The sequence below is a fragment of the Salmo salar genome, chromosome 29 (genome assembly GCF_965601325.2).
Source record: "Salmo salar chromosome 29, fSalSal1, whole genome shotgun sequence".
NCBI classification, from domain to species: domain Eukaryota; kingdom Metazoa; phylum Chordata; class Actinopteri; order Salmoniformes; family Salmonidae; genus Salmo; species Salmo salar.
The window spans coordinates 19,606,133-19,619,425 of NC_138319.1; the positions used below are offsets into that span (position 1 = coordinate 19,606,133).

Genomic DNA, 13,293 nt, shown 5'->3' on the forward strand with positions numbered 1-13,293 from the left:
ATTGGGAACAGACATGAAACCAGACAGAGCCAGCGCTAGCACACGGGTATATAAGGACATAGGACAATCAATGCAGAAGCAGGGAACAGGGCGGGGAACCAGACAGATATAGGGAAGGTAATGACAGAGATGATTGAGTCCAGGTGAGTCCAATAATCGCTGATGCGCGTGACGGGGGAAGGCAGGTGTGCGTAATGATGATGGCTGGAGTGCGCAATGCTGAGGAGTCTGGTGCCCTCGAGTGCCAGGGGGGGAAGTGCGGGAGCAGGCATGACAGTACCCCCCCCTGCCCTCTCTAGGGGCGCCACCTGGCGTTCCACGTGGGCGAGCCTTACGGGCGGGCTGAGGCATGGGCGCTGAACAAGTCGGCTGGGCGTGAAACCCCGACGAACCGGCAGAGGCGTGAGAGCCTGGCGAGCTGGCTGAGGCATAGGAGCCTGACGATCCAGCTGAGGCGTGGGAGCCCGATGTTCCTGCAGAGGCATAGCAGCCTGAGGAGCCGGCTTGGTGTAAAAACCTGACGATCCGGCTGAGGCCTGACGTGGGATGGGCGCCTTCGAGCCAACCGGGGCAAGAAACCTCTCGAGCCAGCTAGGGCATGACAGCCCGACGAGCCGGCTTAGGCACCCCCGGTTACATCGGTGTCGGGCCACGGACCCGACGTCACCACCAACCAGAACGTCAGCACTCCCCGATGCTTCGTATGATGGCTTCTGCATTAATGATGATGGCAGGAGTGCGCAATGCTGGGGAGCCTGGCGCCCTCGAGCTCCAGGGGGGAAGTGCAGAAGCAGGCGTGACAGAAACCCACATAGAAGTTATTATGTCATTATGATGTCAGTACCTGATTTACCATATAATTCCTTGGAAAAAATACCCAGTAAATGGCATTAACGTATAATAGAGTGTTACCAATCAAGTGATGTTATCAGTAAACCCATGGGCACTAACATAATATACCTTCTCCTCCCTCCTCTCCTCTCCTCTCCTCTCCTCTCCTCTCCTCTCCTCTCCTCTCCTCTCCCTCTCCTCTCCTCTCCTCTCCTCTCCTCTCCTCTCCTCTCCCTCCCTCCTCTCCTCTCCTCTCCTCTCCTCTCCCTATTTCTGTCTGCAGCGCTTCAGCTTTGTATCTCTGCCTACGGACGTGCTGGAGATTGAGGTGAAGGACAAGTTTGCTAAGAGCCGGCCCATCATCAAACGTTTCCTGGGCAAGCTGTCCATGCCGGTGCAGAGGCTACTGGAGAAACACGCCATCGGGTAGGTCACTTGACCTGACCACAGCCACTTCCACACACTCAGGCCTACTGGGTCATCAGACCCTACTAGAGCTCTATGTCCCCTGTGTGGACTGTGTGGACAGCCTTATGTCAGTTTGTATGTTGGTCGTATGAAATGTTATGTATATACTGTACAGTACCAGTCAAAAGTTTGGACACCTACTCATTCAAGATTTTTTACTTTTTTTTTTACTATTTTCTACATTGTAGAATAATAGTGAAGATATCAAAACTATGAAATAACACATATGGAATCATGTAGTAACCAAAAAAAGTGTTAAACAAATCAAAATATATTTAATATTTCAGATTCCTCAAAGTAGCCACCCTTTGCCTTGATGACAGCTTTACACGCTCTTGGCAATCTCTCAACCAGCTTCATGAGGAATGCTTTTCCAACAGTCTTGAAGGAGTTCCCACATATGCTGAGAACTTGTTGGCAGCTTTTCCTTCACTCTGAGGTCCGACTCATCCCAAACAATCTCAATTGGGTTGAGGTCGGGTGATTATGGAGGCCAGGTCATCTGATGCAGCACTCCATCACTCTCCTTCTTGGTCAATTAGCCCTTACACAGCCTGGAGGTATGTTTTGGATCATTGTCCTGTTGGAAAAAAAATGATAGTCCCACTAAGCACAAACCAGATGGGATGGCGTATCGTTGCAGAATTCTGTGGTAGCCATGCTGGTAATGTGTGCCTTGAATTCTATATAAATCACTGACAGTGTCACCAGCAAAGCCCTCCCCCACACCATCACACCTCCTCCTCCATGCTTCACAGTGGGAATCATACATGCGGAGATCATCCGTTCACCTACTCTGCGTCTCACAAAGACATGGCGGTTGGAACCAAAAATCTCAAATTTGGACTCATCAGACCAAAGAACAGATTTCCACCGATCTAATGTCCATTGCTCATGTTTCTTGGCCCAAGCAAGTCTCTTCTTATTATTGGTGTCCTTTAGTAGTGGTTTCTTTGCAGCAATTCGACCATGAAGGCCTGATTAACGCAGCCTCCACTGAACAGTTGATGTTGAGATGTGTCTGTTACTTGAACTCTATGAAGCATTTATTTGGGCTGCAATCTGAGGTACAGTTAACTCTAATTAACTTATCCTCTGCAGCAGAGGTAACTCTGGGTCTTCCTTTCCTGTGGCAGTCCTCATGAGAGCCAGTTTCATCATAGCACTTGATGGTTTTTGCGACTGTACTTGAAGAAACTTTCAAAGTTCTTGAAATGTTCCGGATTGACTGACCTTCATGTCTTAAAGTGGAATGTTGTTTCTCTTTGCTTATTTGAGCTGTTCTTGCCATAATATGGACTTGGCCTTTTACCAAATAGAGCTATCTTCTGTATACCACCACTACCTTGTCACAACACAAATGATTGGCTCAAACACATTAAGACTTTTAACAAGGCACACCTGTTAATTGAAATGCCTTCCAGGTGACTACCTCATGAAGCTGGTTGAGAGAAAGCCAAGAGTGTGCAAAGCTGTCATCAAGGCAAAGGGTGACTACATTGAAGAATGGCTACTTTGAAGAATTTGTTTAACACTTTTATTGTAACTGCATGATTCCATATGTGTTATTTCATAGTTTTGAGGTCTTCACTATTATTCTACAATGTAGAAAATAGTAAAAATAAAGAAAAACCCTTGAATGAGTAGGTGCGTCCAAACTTTTGACTGGTACTGTATGTCTGGTCCTTTTAAATGTCTCTTTCTACTTCGCTTGTGTTTTCTCTAACTTTGTATTATCTCCCCTTTTCTCTTTTATCTCTCTTTCCTCATGTCTTTTTTGCCATTTCTCTCTGTCTTTCTCTCCGTCTCTTTCTCTGTCCGTCGCTCTCTCTCTCTCTCTCTATGTCTCGCTCTCTCCCTCTCTTTACTATAGGGACCGTGTGGTGAGCTACTCTCTTGGCCGCAGGCTGCCTACGGATCATGTCAGTGGACAGCTGCAGTTCAGATTTGAGATAATGTCCTCAATTCACCCAGGTCACAAGCACTTCCTTCTTTGAACCCTTACCTTCTCTTACATCAGTACCGAGATCACATTTATGTCCCTTTTTACTCAATGATCAAATTGAAATAGCACGATAAGACCCAGGCATTTTTTATGTCCCACATGATATAGTCAAGAACATTGATCACAGTGGAGATTAATGTGAACAATATTACTGTTGATTCATTCCATGTACTATTATTGTCCTGATTAAAAGTCCAACACATTTCTGTTAAAAATCCCTGTACTATGCCAATGCCACTATTCAAACAATTACACATAAAGCCTTCCCTGTAGCTCAGTTGGTAGAGCATGGTGTTTGCAACGCCAGGGTTGTGGGTTCGATTCCCACGGGGGGCCAGCACAGAAAAAATGAAATGTATGCATTCACTACTGTAAGTCGCTCTGGATAAGAGCGTCTGCTAAATGACTAAAATGTAAAATGTAAATGTAAAAATCCACAGTGCAATTTCTCTTTGTCAGCAATTTTGTTTTATTGGGTGCCCAAGTCACCATTCTAAGACAGTAAGGTGACTTATTGTTCTCTCTCATTTCAGATGACGAGGACATCTCCCTCGTCATGGAGTGCCCTGTGGTCCCTGACCCTGACCAGTTGGAGGTGAACCAGGTGGACCCAGTCGCCCCAGCAGAGATCCCTGCCGACGACACATTGAGCATGGGGCCCGACACACCCGAACTCCCCCTGGATGGAGCCCCAGACTTGGAGGACCCGGAGCCCTCCACCACTCTCGCTTACATCTCCCTCACAGAGGAGGCCCATCCTGGGGACGATGTCATGGAGGAGGAGGGTGTGGAGGAGCAGGTCACCCTGGTTGAGATGGAGGAGAGTACAGTTAGGGAGGTGCAGGTATCTTCTTCAGACCCACAGACTGGGATAGAAGAGCAGGTATCAGCTGAACAAGTGGTGGAGGAGAGAGAGGAGGAGGAGGAGACTGGAGCCCAGGAGGCTCAAGCCCTGTCTGAGGAGGGGGAGGAAGGGGAGGCCCTGGTGCAGACTAAACCAGAGGGTGTGGAGATGGACTTGGACAGTGAGGAACCTACCACTGCTGTGGAGGAGCCATTGGAAGGAGCCACGGGGCCTGTGCCAGCTGAGGAGGTAGTGGAGGTAGTGGAGGAGGAGGGACAGCAGGTGGTGGTGGAAGCCAAACCGAGGAGGGTTGACTGTTGCTGCCCAGCCCGCGCCTCCCCTCCAATGCGGAGCGCCCTGCGGCGCAAGAACAGGCCCTGCTCGCTGCCTGTCTCGGAGCTGGAGACGGTGATCGCCTCATCGTGTGGTGACCCCGAGACGCCGCGCACCCACTACATCCGCATCCACCACCTCCTCCACAGCCTGCCTTCAGCACGCCAACGGCAGGGCAGCGGGGAGGAGGAAGAGGTGGAGGAGGAGGGAGGGTCTTCTACCGAGGAGCCGACCATCAAACCCACCTCCAAGGACGGGGAGGAGGGGGAAGGGGAGGAGGAGGAGGAGGAGGAGGGAGACGCGTCCCAATCCCTGGCGTCCCCCTCCCAGGTGCGTGAGTGCACAGCCCCCTGCTGTCGTAGTAGGACCCTCCCCCGCAGTCTGTCCATCGAGCGCCTGTCAGAACTCAACCAGCTCCTGGATGGAGGGGAGAGGGGAGGGAGGACGCTGCACCCACGCCTGGAGAACGAAGAGGCGGAAGGGGGCGGAGGCGGCCGGGGAGTGAGGGGGAGCGAGTGCGAGTTGTGCGACAACTCCTGCTACAGCACGTCTTGTTACAGCACCAGTTGTTACAGCACCTCCTGCTACAGCAACTCTGGCTACGAGGGGCGCAACCGCCCCTGCAGCCACACACGGCTGTCGTCGGTGGACAGCACACGCCTCTCAGAGAGCACCGTCTTCTCCTCACAGGACGAAGAGGAGGAAGAGGAGGAGAACAGCGCCTTTGAGTCGGTGCCTGACTCCATCCAGAGCCCCGACACCAGGGACCCTGGCGGCGATGGGACGACAGCAGAATGGAGGGAGGAGACAGAGGAGGGGACGAGAGGGGAGAGCGGGGAGTCGCCGGTGGCCGGGCCTAGCGATAGGACAGCAGGAGGTGAGATGCTCTTCATAGTCACTTGCTAACTGATACACCAGGCAAATGTGTGTTTACCCTGTTCAGAACCTGAGACCAGGTCAAGCTTAGCAAATGTGATAAAAACATACCCAGAATAACAAGTGAAAACGACACTCTTAACGTCTCCATTCAAAGGTGACATTTCTATTTTTGCATGACTACTCTACACTCTTGCCTTGTGACGATTACACTGTACAACAACTGCACCACAATAATTCTAACTTACTATACACAGAACCTTATTTTAAGAAACAAGGCCTCCTCCTCACCATTAATAGTCTATTGATAGAGAGAGTACAGGAGAGGTCTGTTATCGAGTCCATAGCCTCCGCTGTGACAGGCCTGGCTGCCCATTAGTGTGTTGCACAGGGAGCCCTGTTGTTTCTTCCCCCCACATTCAGGTGCGTGAGCACTGTCAGTGTCGCTCTAATTATCTTCCCCCCAACCCCCACTGCCGTGAATCGAGTGAATGCCAACCGAACCATCCCCCATGATTGTGATTATCATTGTTTTGCCTTTTAAAAGAGCAGTGCACCGTGGGTCGAGAAAGGAGGCAATGGGAAGCACATACCCCCGCTGTTGTGCGTTTTACCCCCAATTTCACAACAGTCTTTTTGTTTGTTGTGATGACCCGTGTGTGTGTGGCTTCCCCACACACATGCATCCCACATCACACACACATCAGGCATCCTGGACAGGGGTCAAAGGTGACGATGGCCTCAGAGGAGAGGGGTCAGCATGGGGTGGTTAGGTCACACAAACAATGCGGTCAAACTCATGGTAGCGCTTTGGCATTGGGTTTAGGTTCCTGGCTGCCATCTGGCACCAGGCTTTTGTTTTTGGTCATAAGCTGCTTTGCTTCTGCCATGTTGTTTTGTTATCTATGTTCTTTTGTTTCTATGTTTGTTTTTGATTTGGCTTTGACTGAAATGGTGGTTCAGCTACTGGTTGAGTTATTAGTTCAGCTACTGGTTAAGTTACTGGTTCAGTTACTGGGTCAGCTACTGGGTCAGCTACTGGTTAAGTTACTGGTTCAGTTACTGGTTCAGTTATTAGTTCAGCTACTGGTTAAATTACTGGTTCAGTTACTGGTTAAGTTACTGGTTCAGTTACTGGTTCAGTTATTAGTTCAGCTACTGGTTAGGTACTGGTTCAGTTACTGGGTCTGCTACTGGTTCAGTTACTGGTTCAGTTATTAGTTCAGCTACTGGTTAAATTACTGGGTCAGCTACTGGTTAAGTTACTGGTTCAGTTACTGGTTCAGTTATTAGTTCAGCTACTGGTTAGGTACTGGTTCAGTTACTGGGTCAGCTACTGGTTAAGTTACTGGTTCAGTTATTAGTTCAGCTACTGGTTAAATTACTGGTTCAGTTACTGGTTGAGTTATTAGTTCAGCTACTGGTTAAGTTACTGGTTCAGTTACTGGGTCAGCTACTGGTTAAGTTACTGGTTCAGTTACTGGTTCAGTTATTAGTTCAGCTACTGGTTAAATTACTGGTTCAGTTACTGGTTCAGTTATTAGTTCAGCTACTGGTTAGGTACTGGTTCAGTTACTGGTTCAGCTATTGGTTAAGTTACTGGTTAAGTTACCGGTTCAGTTACTGGGTCAGCTACAGATTCAGTTATTAGTTCAGTTATTGGTTCAGTTACTGGTTCAGTTACTGGTTCAGTTACTGGTTCGGGTACTGGTTCAGGTACTAATTAAGTTACTGGTTCAGTTGCTGGTTAAGTTACCAGTTCAGTTACTGGTTCAGTTACCGGTTCAGTTACCGGTTCAGCTACTGGTTCAGTTATTAGTTCAGTTATTGGTTCAGTTACCGGTCAAGTTACCGGTTCAGTTACTGGTCATGTTAATGGTTCAGTTACTGGTTCAGTTACTGGTCAAGTTACTGGTTCAGTTACTGGTTCAGTTACCGGTCATGCTACTGGTTCAGTTACCGGTTCAGTTACTGGTCATGTTACTGGTTCAGTTACTGGTTCAGTTACTGGTCAAGTTACTGGTTCAGTTACTGGTTCAGTTACTGGTCAAGTTACTCGTTCAGTTACCGGTTCAGTTACTGGTCATGTTACTGGTTCAGTTACTGGTCATGTTACTGGTTCAGTTACCGGTTCAGTTACTGGTCATGTTACTGGTTCAGTTACTGGTTCAGTTACTAGTCAAGTTACTGGTTCAGTTACCGGTTCAGTTACTGGTCATGTTACTGGTTCAGTTACTGGTTCAGTTACTAGTCAAGTTACTGGTTCAGTTACCGGTTCAGTTACTGGTCATGTTACTGGTTCAGTTACTGGTTCAGTTACTAGTCAAGTTACTGGTTCAGTTACCGGTTCAGTTACTGGTCATGTTACTGGTTCAGTTACTGGTTCAGTTACTGGTCAAGTTACTGGTTCAGTTACTGGGTGAAAACACTGCTACACAAAGTGGATGCCCAACCGTTTGAGGCTGGGTTGTGTTGAAGTAAGGACAAAATGAGGGAATAGTTAGAGAATAAGGACCAAGGAAGATAATCAGTGCAGGTTACAGATTGCGTTTGAATTTGAAACAGTTCTGTTCAAGCGAGTCCACAATTCAGCTCATATACATTTTTCACGATGACATTGCTCCTGCTGAGCAACATACCTTCAAGGGGTCGTTATGTCTGTTGGCTGTTTTTAGGGTATACACTGAAAATGCATGGTCTTCTTTCAACTTGAACTCCTGTGTTCTCCAAAGCTTCACTACAAGTGTTCCGTTTTTTACATGTTGACTCTCATTAGACACGATAGGAAATCTAGGTCACGAATCAGAGCTAACAAATGAAGGCCCCATTTAATGCCTCAATCAGCGCACGGCGAGACTCCTGCCTGCGTTTTACACCTTTCTCCTTTCATCTCACGTACACTTCAAAGTTATTCTTCCTTAATTAGAATTGCTAATGAAAAATGTTCAGAACTTCTGTCACCTAGGTAACTGACTATTGTTATCATTGCTAGAGAAAATGTTGGGAGCGGGGGGGGGGGGGCATGTGGCGGTTTTATATCTGTAATTTGTCTTGACAGTTGTTTGAGGTTTTCTCTGCTCTACCTCTCTCTGAGGGCTGACAGTACAGTACCTCTTTATGGACGGAGATACTATACGGTGGGAGATAAATCCTACACAAACACAGACACACAGTACGCTCACCACACACACTGCTGAATACTGAGAGAAGGGGTGGGTGGGTGGAAGGAGAACCAAGTCAGTCCCCACGGATCCACCACGCTCACAGTCACTACTGTACTAACCCGGCCAAGCAGAACCAAGTCAGTGCCCACGGATCCACCACGCTCACAGTCACTACTGTACTAACCCGGCCAAGCAGAACCAAGTCAGTCCCCACTGATCCACCACGCTCACAGTCACTACTGTACTAACCCGGCCAAGCAGAACCAAGTCAGTCCCCACGGACCCACCACGCTCACAGTCACTACTGTACTAACCCGGCCAAGCAGAACCAAGTCAATCCCCACGGACCCACCACGCTCACAGTCACTACTGTACTAACCCGGCCAAGCAGAACCAAGTCAGTCCCCACGGACCCACCACGCTCACAGTCACTACTGTACTAACCCGGCCAAGCAGAACCAAGTCAGTCCCCACTGATCCACCGCGCTCACAGTCACTCCTGTTAGTGTACAGCACTGGGAGCTTCCGCTGCCGTTTACCTGACATTCTAAATAGCAGCGCCCGCTCTGTGCAATAACACACACACAGACACAGTACAATAGCTAGACACACACGGAACAGTATCAGGGCCTTATAGAATCCCAGTTGCGGAGAATGAGGACAGAATCACGGAATCCAAAACATTAAAACGGAATTGAAGAACATTCAAAAATGTAGTGAACTTAATATGAAATCAACTAGATCTTTTCAACGTAATATAAAATGCATTCATTTGCCCAAGTGAATCATAAGACAGGAACAAAATGCACCAGTGATTCGTATTTTTATGCCGTTTTATGAAACGGCACAGGAATGCCCCTGTCTGTGTGCATGTGGGCGCGTATACACTTTGTGTAGCCGTTAGCGGTATGATGCTAATGACAACCTTCTTCTCGTAAAGATGGAAAGGCTTTCCCAAAAACCTTCTCAATTAAATAGTAACTACAAAGTAACCTATGCCTACCTGGCAGAATGATAACGTGATTATTTGCAGCAATCCAGTGGCCATTTCTTTTGCAAACTCTGCAATCACATGAGCGCTACAGCATCACCGCTTAACCAAACAGCGGTCTCTTCCTGGTGCACACTTGCATTAAAGAGTAACCCGTTAAAGGGTCTCCTGATGTGGTTTAAACATAGTTGTGGACTTAGAACCTAAAATGTTGTTGTTTTTCTATTTTGAGGCCTCCCAAGTGGTGCAGTGGTCTAAGGCTCTAGCGACTCCTGTGGTGGGCCGGGCGCATGCACGCTGACACGGTTGCCAGGTGTACGGTGTTTCCTCCGACACATTGGTGTGGCTGGCTTCCGGGTTAAGCGGGCATTGTTTCAAGAAGCACTGTGCCTTGGTTGGGTCATGTTTCAGAGGACGCACGGCTCTCGACCTTCGCCTCTCCCGAGTCCGTACGGGAGTTGCAGCAATGAGACAAGACTGTAACTACCAATTGGATACCACAAAATCGGGGAGAAAAAAGGGGTAATTATATGATTTTGAGAGTAAGAGCTAAAAAAATATAGAAAAATATTTAACCTGGAAAAACCAAAGGGAGATAAATCAAAAAGGAATCAGGCCAGAAATAAAACAGATTTTATAGGGCCATGCAGTAGCAGCCACACACACACTGCACTTTCTGAGCTGAAAAAAGTCACGCCCACACCACCCCCACAATGTGTCTCTCTATTTCAATCTCTCGCTCTCTCTCTCGCTCACTCTCTCTGGTCACTGTAAGATGGTGTTTACTTTGTGGTCCCTCTAGGCTGGGTAGAGTGCCCTAGAAATACCATGCGCCATCATTAAGTTTCAGTGGCACAGCATCCATTCTGCACAGGTATTTACTTTTCTACCTCCTGATTTATTTAGCTGGGGTCAACCCGGTGAAAGCAGGTCTCCAACCTAGCGAAAAATCTCTCAATAACACTGAAACTGCATTTTCTCCTCCAATTTCTCGTCCCCTGACATATATCCGATGTGAGCTGATATATGGGATACATGTCTACGTTCACCAACCTCCATTTCCCACCTCTGTTAGCTCACAGGTTCCCCTGTGTTTCTCCTCCCATGTCTATATAGGAGATAGTTACTTGCCATGCGGTCATCCTCCTGCTTTGCGACCTGACACCCACCATTACCCAACTGTTGATGAACCGTTGGCTCCAAGTAAGACTTCCAACATCATTCACCACCCTTACTCTTACCCCGGAGTCGTGTGTCTGTGTGTGCACGCGCCCGTGTGCATTGATATGTGTGTCGCATTCATCGATGTGCATGTAGCCATTTCTCTTAACATCTCTCCAATGGCGAGGGACACACCACTCTGGTGGTACCTATCCATCTCTCTGTCTATCAGTACATTGATCCATCCTTGACGTTTTCTGTACGACCATTCACGCCATAGTGATTTGACCTTCTAGATCAGTCATTTCTGTTTTGCTGCACATGGGTTGCCAGATTGGGTTTCTAGGTGCTACTACAGTATATGCTACTATGTGGCATCCTAGGGCGCTGTACATCTAACCATCTCACACATCAGGCACCACAGCCCTCGCCACCACCGTTTCTATAGTGACAGGCCCTAGAGAGGCAGAGCGGGAGAGGCAGTCTATATTTATATCAGCAGGGCGTCTGATACCAGTGGAGGCTGTGGGGTTTGCCTCACGCTAAGGTCTGTTGGACTACAAGTTCCATGAACCCTAGAGAAGAGATGAATGTGACTGCAGCTGGAAAATGTTGTTTATCGCTAACATAGACATGGTTCCTTGTGAACTCTTCTGTAAGTTAAATTGCAGCAAAATGAAACATATTCACAATAGAAAAAAATGTGATGAAATAATTCACTCTTCCTTTTTACATTGCTTTTCATTTTTTGGGTTTACTCAAGTTTCTCTTCCCCTGTGAGTAGAGAATTCATCCTATTTTTCGGTTGGTCTTTCTCTGTGTTGATATTGGGATTTGGTGCAATGTCACACCAGCAGAAGCCCTGCTGAGCTTTGGTTTTTACTATGAAATTGCTAAAAATAGCCTCCAAAAACCAAATCAGTGGAGAGTTACCGGGGAGAGATCTGACAGCCACAAATATAGTGCTGCTGCACCAAGAGGGACTCTATTCCAGCTCATTAGAATAAGCAGAGCAGGGATGGAGAGGAGCTGCTGCTAGAGGTATACTTCTATCAGAAGATGTTGTTAATATGCTCACAGCTTACAGACTGACTCATACTGTGTTAGTATTTAGGACACGTGAATGTGCGCGCACACACACACACACACACATTCTTCAAAACAGTACCAAACTACAGACTATCTCCGACGGTAACTGCCTCTCAATCGTGCATCTCCCAAAGCCCTCATATCTAATGTAAGCACCTTACAGCCTCAAGTAGACACATCCACATCCCCAAACAGGCTTGAATATTCAGCTCTACTCTGCAGTGCAGTGATAATACCCACATCTCTCCAAGCTGACTCAAAGTAACTCCCTCCAAAGTAATAATATCCTGTATGCATGTGTCTCTGTTTCTCTCTCTGTCTGCTTGCCACAGCACTGACTACACTACCCACGATTCTGCCAGTCTGAATACAGTAGTATACAACTGATGCAACATAGTCTCATGAGCGATAAGTTCCATTTCAATGCCTTTGCCTTGATTTTGGGTTGAGGATATTTTCTGCTGCTTCTACTAGCAGGCTGTACTGCTGTGCGTTTAGTGGGTTATAATCCACAATCCTGGGTGGGTGGGAGGGTGGGAGGGTGTCAGATGAGATGATCTCTCTCTCTCTCTCTCCCTCACTCCGTGCCATGTGTTGTGAAAGCCAGCAGGTTTCTAATCCCAGAGTGAATCCCATCACCATGATTCCCCACCCACTGCGGTGCCCCGCCCACTGCGGTGCCCCGCCCACTGCGGTGCCCCGCCCACTGCTGTGCCCCGCCCACTGCTGTGCCCCGCCCACTGATGTGCCCCGCTACAGAGAGACAGATGATGATTAAACAGAGGGAGGAGAAGGGAAAGAGATTTGGCCGGGGTGAGGCCCAGCTTCTGAACACCCTGAGGGTTTCAAGAAGAGAGAGAGGAAAGACAAGTAATGGGAATGACAGAAAGGGGAAAGATGTACAGCAGGCTAAATGGATGTGTTGGGACGGAGGCTTAAGTGGTTTTGGGAGATTACTTTACATGCTGGTCCTTGGCTACAACTGTAGACCTCATTAATGGCATCATAGCTAGTCATCAGCCCTGTCTCACAAACAACAGATGCCATTTAGAAGCACTTCCAAGTTTTAAACACAGGATCTCAATCATATTTTTAAGAAGTTAGGAAGGGTCCCTTGTATTTTCACTTCATGGTTGCCAATATGTGTCATCAGGCACGCTGGTGAAGTGTCACTTTGGCTCTCGGTCACCTTCACTATTAATGTGTAAATCTGTGGGCCAGGGTCCTCTGTTGCTGTGGATGTACCGTATGTATGTGTAATTCCTATAGGGACCGCCAAAGCTGACAAGGTCTGCATTCCAAATGGAACCCTATTCCCTATATAGTGCACTACTTTTTACCTGGGCCCATAGGATTCTCGTTAAAAGTAGTGCACTATATAGGGAATAGGGTGCAATTTGGGACGTAGTCAATGACTTTAAACTCATGTGTTTACCATTTACTGAGGGTCCATTCATGCAGGGATGTACTGTGCATGCACCTTTAGGCGTCCAACTCCTGTCTGATGTTAGCAACCTTTCTGTATGTCGTG

At 47.8% G+C, this 13,293-nt stretch overlaps 1 protein-coding gene across 2 annotated transcripts in view; it reads left to right on the plus strand.

Annotated features, from left to right (window-relative positions):
• The window catches only part of hecw1a (HECT, C2 and WW domain containing E3 ubiquitin protein ligase 1a), an 83,672-nt gene that overhangs the window by 45,810 nt on the left and 24,569 nt on the right, over nucleotides 1–13,293 (plus strand). The window contains exons 8-11 of one of the 2 annotated variants that reach the window (XM_045710956.2): nucleotides 1,115–1,257; nucleotides 3,173–3,273; nucleotides 3,838–5,358; nucleotides 10,629–10,715. In XM_045710956.2, coding sequence (XP_045566912.1) covers nucleotides 1,115–1,257; nucleotides 3,173–3,273; nucleotides 3,838–5,358; nucleotides 10,629–10,715 — 1,852 coding nt within the window. The remainder of the gene's footprint in view (nucleotides 1–1,114; nucleotides 1,258–3,172; nucleotides 3,274–3,837; nucleotides 5,359–10,628; nucleotides 10,716–13,293) is intronic. The other variant, XM_045710958.2, reaches the window with a different exon arrangement.